This window comes from Bactrocera latifrons, unplaced genomic scaffold (genome assembly GCF_001853355.1).
Source record: "Bactrocera latifrons isolate USDA-ARS-PBARC rearing strain unplaced genomic scaffold, ASM185335v1 scaffold_329, whole genome shotgun sequence".
NCBI classification, from domain to species: domain Eukaryota; kingdom Metazoa; phylum Arthropoda; class Insecta; order Diptera; family Tephritidae; genus Bactrocera; species Bactrocera latifrons.
This window is the reverse complement of record NW_017536952.1, coordinates 142,334-152,967: the sequence shown is the minus strand read 5'-3', so window position 1 is coordinate 152,967 and position 10,634 is coordinate 142,334. Positions and strand designations below refer to the sequence as shown.

The 10,634-nt window shown below is 33.0% G+C and overlaps 1 protein-coding gene across 3 annotated transcripts in view; it reads right to left on the bottom strand.

Annotated features, from left to right (window-relative positions):
- Positions 1-10,634, bottom strand: part of LOC108971160 (muscle M-line assembly protein unc-89) — a 223,464-nt gene that overhangs the window by 74,897 nt on the left and 137,933 nt on the right. For all 3 annotated transcript variants that reach the window (XM_018937031.1, XM_018937032.1, XM_018937034.1), the window contains 2 exons: positions 6,164-6,465; positions 5,909-6,093 (listed from right to left, as the gene is read on the bottom strand). In XM_018937031.1, the coding sequence (XP_018792576.1) occupies positions 5,909-6,093; positions 6,164-6,465 (487 nt within the window). The remainder of the gene's footprint in view (positions 1-5,908; positions 6,094-6,163; positions 6,466-10,634) is intronic.

The following is a 10,634-nucleotide window of genomic DNA, read 5'->3' as shown; positions in this document are numbered from 1 at the left end:
TGATTTCTGATGCTATTTCAGACGATTGTTGTTTTTGTAAACAGTATTTGTAATTTTTGCGGGAAACTATTTACAATATACGCATATAAGGATGTATGATGATTTTTAAGACGATTGTTGTTTTTGTAGAACAATATTTGAAGTTTTCGCGGGCGACATACTTGTATATACAGATATGTTTATACGTGGGTTTGTATATATGTACATTATTTGTGTAGCAATGTCATACGCACATACATATGTATGTATATGTGTATTTACAGGCAGAGCATCGCGCGCATGTTATTTCACTGATAAATGATAATATCTTGATTTGAAATTGATTTGTACTTACATTTGTGTGTACATACATATCTGCACGAAAGATGCGTATGAAAGTTTTAAATGATAAAAGGTGTGATTTATACATATATATTATTGTTGTTTTTTAAGATATTATGATAATAAATCATATACATATGTACATACATACATATGTAGCAAATATATGCATACATATGAAATTATATTACATTATCAAAGATAAGAAATATTTAAAAAGAAGCTCATTTGCCCATTAACTCAAAAATTTCTTGGAGAATTGCATAAATTAAAAATAATGTTATCAATTTTGCATGAATTCATAAAAATTCGCAAAATCACATTCATATCAACTGATAGGATAGCATGTAAACGTATAAAAATATAAGCCAAAAGGCCAACAYGCGTCTGTAAAAGCAATGTATATTTCAGAGCATAATTTCCATTGAATTCTCAGCTCTGTTCACTCATTTATGTTAAAGTTTCTCCTGCCGAGCCAAAAGTGGTGAAATCCACTAATAGAAAATTCATGGCTCTTGACAGTTCACACGCTTGTCCGTAGTTGAACCTTCTCTATATTATACGTTCTCTGCGAATGGCCACCGATTGTCACCGCTTCCCTTTGCCGCTGTACAGCTTCGCCTACAAACCAGGGTAAATATGTACATATGTTTATGCGTGAGCTTACATTCATATCCACGCAGCTGCGTAAAAATATTTCAGAATTACAAAATATTTTTCACATTCCTTGACAAATACAGTCAATACTGGTTATGTGCCACATTCAAAGATACAGATATTGGTAATTAGTTAGAAATAAAAATTTAATATGGTACATAAGCGACAGCGAATACTTAAACGACTCGTACTTAAAACAATTTCTACATATTATAGTTAAAAAAAAAACAAACCGTGAGATGCAGCAGGATATAATATATGCTGTTAAAAGTGATGAGGGATGGATTTGATTTTAATTTAAGCGGAGTACTACTTAGCCGGGAGTGACCGTACACATGAATCAGAGGAATATTGAATATTTTCTTTGAAACATTTCTTGAATTGAAAATCGACAAATAAACTATGTTGTCAATTTTTTTAAATATATTTTAATACTTATTTTTGTGGGGTTGACACTTTTTCCTTCTCATACATTTCAGAAATATATTCAATTTATAATTTTTGGCTTTTGAAATTGTCGCGAAAAGACGCTTGTAGGCAAGGCATGCTCGGGGAGATGTAATGGCGTCTGCTTTATGAATGAATCGAATATGCTTTTTCAAAGTACGTTTGCGTTCATGAATGAAAATTTTGCTGTTGTGTAATTTACTATAAATTTTGATGTCGGCCATTTTGATTTCTGATGCTATTGGAGACGATTGTTGTTTTTGAAGAACAATATTTGTAATTTTTGCGGGTGACATATCTACATGTGAACGCATGTAAGTATGTACATATGTTGTGTATGCATTTTTTGTATGCATATGTCATACGCACATATTTACATGTGCTCATATTGTAAGTATGTATGATGATGTTTGAGACGATCGTTGTTTTTTCAGAAGAATGTTTGTATTATTTGATTTACATGCGTACGCATATATTATTTGTGTGAGAATGTCATACGCAAATACATATGACCATACATATGTGTGTACGTATATATAGAGAAGCGCGCTTTTTATATTTCTGATAAATGATATCTTGATTTGAAATTGATTTGTACTTGCATACATATCTGCCGGATAGACGCGTATGAAAGTTTTAAACGATAAGAGGTGTGATTTACATATATTATTATTGTAATATATTATGTTTTTAGGATATTACGATAATATTTCATATATGAAATTATACAATATTATCAAAGATAAGAAATATTTAAAAAGTAGCTTTTATTTGGACATTAACTACAAATTTTACCATGAAAATAGCGTAATTCAATAATGATGTTATCAATTTTGCATGAATTCACAAAAATTCGCAAAATGATATTCATATACATTGATATGATATGATAAACGTATAAAAATATAAGCAAAAGAGCAACATTCTACTGTAAAAGCAATGTATATTTCTGAGCATAATTTTCATTCAATGCTCAGCTCTGTTCACTCATCTCTGTTAAAATTTCTCCTTCCGAGCCAAAAGTGGTGAAATCCACTAATAGGATTTTGTTAGCTCTTGACAGTTCACACGCCTGYCCGCAATTGAACCTTCTCTATATTAAACGTTCTCTGCCTTAGGTGAGCAAATTTATTATACTTTGTAGCGACATGTTGAAATAAGGGGTAAATAGAACTCCTAAAATAAACAATGCAAAAGTGCACATACAAAGTATTAACTTTCCTGAAAGTGTGTTAAAATGTGAATTTATGCAAGCTGTACAAGTCTTGTTTTTGATCTTTGGAAATAGTCAAAATGGAATTATTTTGAAGTTTTTAATATTTTGGAAAAAACTGATTTTTTTTAAATACATTTCAAAATGAAATTAATAATGCTACATTTTTTTCATTTTTGGATGAGCGTCCAAAGTTTTTCATAATTTATGAGGTAAGTCCAGTTTATAGCTTTATAGGAGCCAATATAAAAATTGGGAGATGGCCGCGGCGACGTCAATTTTTATGTGAAAATCCCATATTTCAGAAACTAATAGCCCAATTTGAATTCGGTGTGTGACTTTAGCCTAACATGAATATGAGTGCGAAAATAGGCGAAGTCGAACTACAATCTTGTCTGTTTCCTATGCAATAAAAATTTAAATTCCAAACAATATATCGGTATAAAGTTTAGAGATATGTCATCTCAATTCTAAAAACTGTTTAAATTAAATAGTAACTTATTAAAACACGGATGAAATCGGATTGTAACCCCAACATTTCTCCATATTACTGGTGTGTTAAAAACTACTAAAAGGGTAATGAACTTAATGCGCCAGATACATTAAAATCTAAGCCCAGGACAATACAAGAGGGCTCGAAGCCGCGGGTTAAAAGTGAGCGCTGCGCGTGGCACAGCCCACATCAAATAAAATCACAATTTCAACCATACTTGTCTATAATATTATCCTGAAGATCCTATATTACCTTTACGAGTATTCAAATTTAAGTTCCAGCTGAGTTCCCAGTATACGTATCTATTAATAACCATTGAATATATGTCAATATGTTCAAGCTTACGCAATGAAGATCTACTTATAGCTGACTTTTTGCCACAACTCACGGTAAATCTGAAAGACTTGTTGTTGAAATTCGGGAAAATATTGTTTTGATCAGGTCAATACTTTCCTTATTTTCGAACTAAGTAAGGCCAATAATATAAGTTAATATGATATCAAATTTGATCCTTATATCTTCACGATTTCATTGCACAATGAAGTTGAATATTTTCGTTCGATTTGTGAGTATAAAGTTTTTCAATTTAGTCGGCTCTGATCTTTGTACGCTGCAAGAGTATAAAATTATCGGTTACACTGGAACTTAGCCCTTTCTTGATAAATATAAAGAATTTCCCCGCCTGTGCTCTTTTCAAATGACAAGAGTATAAAACGTTTGGTTACACCCAAACTTAGCCCTACCCTAGTTGCCAGAAAAAGACTTCGCTCGTAGATTACTAAAGAAAACAAAATTTAAAAAAAGTAGGCGTGGTCCCGCCCTTTAACAAGTTTAATATACATACATATCTCCTAAACCACTTAAGCTACAGCAACCAAATTTGCTGAATACAAATCGTGTAAGAACTTCGGAATCAGAGGATAACGAAGCAAACTCTCCATATAATGGTACTGTTAAAAACAATTTAAAGCGCTATAAATTAATAACTTTATACGCCAGATATATTAAATTTTGCCGCCAAGATGGTACGAGAGAACTTATGGAAAACGATAAACCGGACTCCGGTACGTATAGTTGACCTTTGATCGAAAATGTCGGTTAAAGTGTGACATATATTTGTGAAATTATGAGGTAATCCTTCTCTTATAATAGTATGTCTGTATGTCAAAAATAGGTTGAATCGGACCAACACTTTCCTGAGCTACCATAACTTAATGTAAATATTTTCAAATGGTGATTTTGTGTCCCATATGTATATCAGTCAATGTGTGAGTTATTCCGATGAAATAAAGAGCGCGTGTTTTACTAAACACAGTGTATCATTGTGCAAAAAATAGATAAATTTGGAACTTGTTCTAGCCCCTATATAACTTTACTCTATATGATTGGTTTTAAACCTTTAAGCATTTCCCTGGGATTGATTCTGGCAACTTGCAAGAGCATAAAATATTCGGTTGCCTCCGAAGTTTGACCTTTCTTACTTGTTCAATTCCTATTTTTCCCTTAACACATAAAAAAAAAATTGAAATTGTTTGCATAAAAACTGAGATAACAGCAGATTTTTTATTATTTTTATTTTAACGTGGGACTGCAATAGGATGCCGATTTATTTATATAAAAAACTAAAAATTCGTAATCTTAAGTTAAACTGTGTGGTCTTACAAAAGGTTTGTTTTTAAATAATGTAATTTAGTACAAATGAACGGAAAGTGAAAAGAAATTGATGTGCATGAACGAAAAATTATTTTAAAATGAAGAGAAAGTGGTAAAACTATTCGCGAAATTGGGGCAATGGTTGGTATAGCTGAGTCTTCAATAAGATACCTTATCAAAGTCTTTTACACAACTGGTATTATTAGTTACTTCAAAGCCTCGTTCTGGTCCTCCGAAAATATTAACAGACCGGGAAACAAGGCAAGTTAAATCCTTGGTTAGAAGAAATTCCCCTCTCATATCTGCACAGATAACGGAAGATGTTAGAGAATGATTTCGAAAACAACTTTGCAGGGATTCGTCCAGAAAACTTTTTAAAAGGGCAGGTTTTAAAGCTGGAGTGAATTTTGTCTATTTCATCTCCCTTTCTTGTTAAATATAAAGTATTTGATCTTTTCAAATTGCAAGAGTATGGAACGTTCGGTTACACCCGAACTTTGAAAAGATTTATCTCGTAGTTTTTATGTTTTTGCAACTTCAAGTTGCTACAGAGTATTATAGTTTTGTTAGTTCTGTGGTCTGATGAAATAAATTACTGCATTTTCGGAATAAAAGGAAGGCAATTGGTATGAAGAAAACCTGGCACGGCGTTGGATGTGCGGACTAGGGAAATAGAATTGATTGCATAATGAAAAAGTTTGCTTACTTAAACATCGAAAAGCGAAAAATGAAAGAAAGTTTTACTTTCAACAGGAAAACGACCCAAAGGCCACTGCTGACGTTGTGCGCCTTTGGTTCCTCTATAATACTCAAAAGTTGTGACATACACCACCACAATCACCTGACCTCAACCCCAAAGAACACTAGTGGGCTCTTTGGAACCTGAAAGAATGGCCCAAAATATCCGCGGAAGAAACTACTAAACTTGTGTATTCGATACCCGGGGTTATCCCACCAGTTACTAATTTATAATATGAGCGGGACTTTCTCTGATTCTTATTTTTCGAATTCACAAAAAAATGTGCCTTATTAAGTTTAATATTGAATTGACATGTTTCATACCCTGAAGAATTGTGCGTGATTGTAATGATTCTAAAAAAAATCGTACTAATTTGTTATATTACCAGATATGTCACAGGATAATGCCCCGTTGTTACTACCGACGGTTTCCAAGCCAACTTCAGATTGTGGTCAGTCATTCGGGATATTGATGGTTTTTCCGTGATCGGTGTTGGCACGCCTGTCCTTTTGTATTTATTTATATCATTATATTGGTCTGAAAGAGGTTTTCTACGGTTGTTGTCAATATCTGAAAACGTGGCATGTGATAATGTATATAATTCGAATTCGAATGTCAGATTACATAGAGAGAGCCTTACTATCATAAATGAGATGTCCATGACATGTTTCGTCTCCATATGGATTAAATATATGACAGGTATAACGACCAACATCAGTGTCATCTGCATCCTTGATGGTAAGTCGTAGTAATCCATTCGGCTCGTGATCCATAGATATTTTTTCGCACGGGAAAAGTTTTTGATCATTTTTGAACCACTCCACTTCAGGTTCCGGGCTGCCAGCAGCACATGCTGTAAACTTAGCTGTCATTCCAGGATAAATTTCGCAGTCACCAAGTCTCTTCAGGAATGTTGGTGGTTCTGAACGAATATGTTTTTTGCTAAAAGAAATAAACATGTACTCCTGTAATTTAAATAAAAAAGGGAGTTTGCTGATACCAAAAGCAATTAAATAAATAATTTCCACTATCGCTTTATTATGTTGGTCATGGTTATAAAACATATATCGTATATCACATATCAAAAACTTTACACAATTAATTGAATACATGCGATACAGCTTTTTGTTGTCTACCTGATATCTGTACTAATTTTTTTTTTTAATTTTTTTAGTTTTGTCTCTTAAGATAGCGTCGAATAACGATGTGAGATCCATTATGTAAATGTTTTTGTTGTCGAGAGATCAATGAAATAATTAAGTGGTATTTGAGTCTTCGAAGCCGCTTTGTCATTTCTGTCAGAGAAAAGGGAATATTTAAATTTTTGTACTGAACATGCCGTAATGAAAAGTTTGTGTCCCCACAATATGTGCTCACATTTCATTTGTAATAAAGCGTAGATATTTAAAAAAAAAACTAAAATCATTATCAGAATCATATAATTTAAAATGCTTCAGTCAATCAATGAAAGAAACTTGATTCTTCTAGATATCAATGCTGAAATTAAACATATAGAAAGCTTTCTGCGCGACCAGTTGAAAGCAATTTAATGAATGTAAAATTACTGGAGAACATTACACGAAATTCAATTCAAAATAAACCCTTCTCACTCAAAGGTAGTTGGAAAAAAATTATATAAAAAGTATCTATTATTTAATGAAGCTATTCACCTCAGAGACAATTTATTGACTACCAAAAATATTCGAAAATTAGAAAACTTTTCTCAAATATTTCTGCTTGAATCACTCTTTTAGTGTTTTAGCAAGAACTAAAAATTTCGATCCTGCTTTCACATGGCAGGATTTCAGAACTACCGGTGCATAGAAGCAGAATTTGCCAAGAAACTGGAGTTCTAGACTATTATCGACGAACTTCTCAGTAATAATAATAATTGTATATTGCAGACTGCATGCTCAAGACCTTAATCCCGATAGGTGAAGGATTTTAAAAGAAAGATTGCCTATAATTTGCTGTTAATTTGATCGATCACTAAATGCCTGAATAATTCATATATCCCGGTATAATCTATAAAAAATATGTTTAATGGAGAGTCCATGTATAAATTGATTTATATATTATTGATTTTCAAAACCATAAAAAGCAAATTTGCTCCACCCAACATCATAATGAAAGTAAATATAATACAGTTGTGATGATATCATAAAGCACGATCTCGTATTTAACTTACTCTTAGAAAAATCACTAATCCACTTTAATGGTAAATGTAAAGGTAGTTAATAAAAGTTTTGAAGTATTAGAAGCTTTTCTGCAGGCCAGTTTTTCCATAGGCGGCCCTAAATGTGTCCCTGTGTTTATTGAATTTAATTTGGAAACGTAGGTAGCGTATAGTACTTAAATGGGATCTTTTTACGGCAAATCACAGAACTAGGCTACACTGGTGTTTTATGACCTCAGAAAGCAATAAAAATAGCACGGCCTGTCGCTTTAAAGAACTCTGTTACAAAGTACGCTATGGACGCACTTTACAGTAATTGAAGAAGAAGTTATGGAAGAGAGATTTTCCAAAATTGTGGCATCCTCGAATTTCTGCCATAGCACGCTGAATGTTACCTACTGGTTTCTCGAGCGCTTCAGGTTGTTGGCGTAGATCTTTGATTTAATAATTAATAATAATGAAAAATAAGCTGGAGGCCTAAAACGTATGACAGCACAAATAAATAAGGTCCGATGATACCGCCATCCACAATCCGCATCAAACAGTAAAATTTTGGGGATAAAATAGCGTTTCTTGAACCACAAAAGAATTTGACTCACCCTAGCAACAATTTTGCTTGTTGATGAAACCATTATGGGGGCTTCATCTGAGAACGTGAATTTGAGTAATAATCTTGGACAATTTCCGAGCGTTGTACCAAAAGAAAACGGGACATGATGAATTGGCAACCAGACAAATTTTTACATAAATACGTAAACATAAATGGCCCCCACGAGCTGGGATAAGCATGCCATCCCTATTAATAAATTGGAGCGTATAATCTGTCTACAACAACATCTAGAAAAAGATCCAACGGGCCTGGCTGACAATCAATATAGATTTCGAAGATACAAGTCAATAATAGACGTCATCAAAAACTTATGGAGGTTGCAAGTAATTGTAGTAGATTGGAATCCACAAGGAAGCCGAAAACGCGGTAGACCAGCCAACACCTGGAGACAGGAAGTCGAAGCAGAAGCACAGAAAAGTGGTTATTCTTGGAGAGAAATCAAATTTATAGCTGTAAATAAAATGAAATATAATTTGTTTATTGAGGCCCTATGTTCCACCTAGGAACTACGGGAAAATATATAAGTAAAGCTAATAGAAGGGACCAGTTGTATGTATGGCTCTAAAATATACTACGCGGTAGTCACGTTCAATGTTAAAAATTCTTCAAATTCGGTCTATATGCTATTAATATAGCAGTAATTGTAATATGATGGGGAATAAGCCAGTTAGAGCACATATGCAATACCGCGGTGATAAAAATAAGAAGGCTTAAAAAGTAAAGCTCCAGTTAACATACAAAAACCAAAGCGGTACTTATCCCTAGCAGGAAAAAGCTAGTGGCAGCCACGATCCACATTGATACAATAAATTATAAATAAAAACGAAATTGCTGCTTGCAAAGGTGATGGCTGCAATAACGACACAGTTGGACCTAGTCGGAGTAGACACGCTCTTCTGGCCAAAGTGAGCCGGTCAATACTAATACTCGTACCTATTCGGGAAATCGCTAAACAATACAAAATATAAGCGGAAAATGTCAAAGAAATAGTTCAGGTAAGTGCAACCAGGGTAGTATGCGTGCAAACCACCTCCTATTAAAGAGAGAAAGCAGGAAAGACCTAACTCAGCCTAAAAACTATTACAAACGCTGGGACAAAAGAGCGAAGTGTGGATGGACACACACATTAATTAGAAATGTTCAAGTGAGAGTTGAAAAAAGTTCTAGGGAATACTCACTCACTCTGTTGTAATAAGTGTGAAAACGTGTGGAACATATTCTTTATATGTCCGCTTTGATAAAATGCCTAATTCCGAATCTCAAATCTGCACTAGAGAAACTAGGCAGAACCCAATACTTTTAACACTCTTGATCTAGATAAAAGCTTTCACGTTTAGTAAAGAAATAAAAGAACACATTTACTCGAATTTCATTCGGTTTAAAAAAAAAAAAAAACGTATTTTTTCTATGGATTCTGAATTTAGTTCTAAACAAGTAAGGAAGAGTTAAGTTCGGGTTAGTGTTGAACTATAACTTACAAAGTAGGGTTGAGCAATATTTCACTACTGGTGACTTTTTCACTGTTATTGAAAAATCGCATATCGCAAGGCGATAACTTTTTGTAAATTGCTATGCATTGCAATAAGGTTATTTGTAATAGCAATAGCATAAAAACAAAAAAGGGCGAGCTTTCTTCAAGATGAAACCCGGCAGATGTTTCCAGTCATACATGAAATATATGAAAATGTAATATTTGCAACAAAACGACGTTAACAAATGTAGAGAAATATGACCAAAATAGACATTCTACAGTGGATCAATCAGCGGTCGCTTGGACGATGAAAAGGTTAAAAAGCTAATTATATGCAAATTTTAAAAACATGTCTTGGTTATGTATGTTTAGTCGTTTTAAGAAATAACAAAAAGCTGCTTAAGGTATTTCCTAATTTAATTCAATTCTATTTTAATTTTATTTATTGGTAAAACCCAATTTAAAAGCTTAAGTAATGAATTTAAAAAATAGATTAAAAGTACACATTTTCTCCTGTTTTTTTATAGTTGCCATCACAATAACAATATAAAATCACAATGATTTAAGGAATCGTCTTAGTGTGAAATTTTCGAGAAATCGATTTTTTTGTTGCATTAGCGATAGTATACACTATAATAAACAATCTTTAAAATTTTGAAATCGAAATTCAAATTATTAGGTCGCTACAGCGTTTCTTGTAGAAAGGGTACAGAGTGCCGTTAAGCTATAATATGGTAGTGATTAGTAATGTTTACTGCATGCATTACACTTCGTTATGAAATGGAAATTAATGGAAATTAATCGAATAATAGATACAATTGATTTTTGGTTAAGATAAAAAACATAAATGTGTA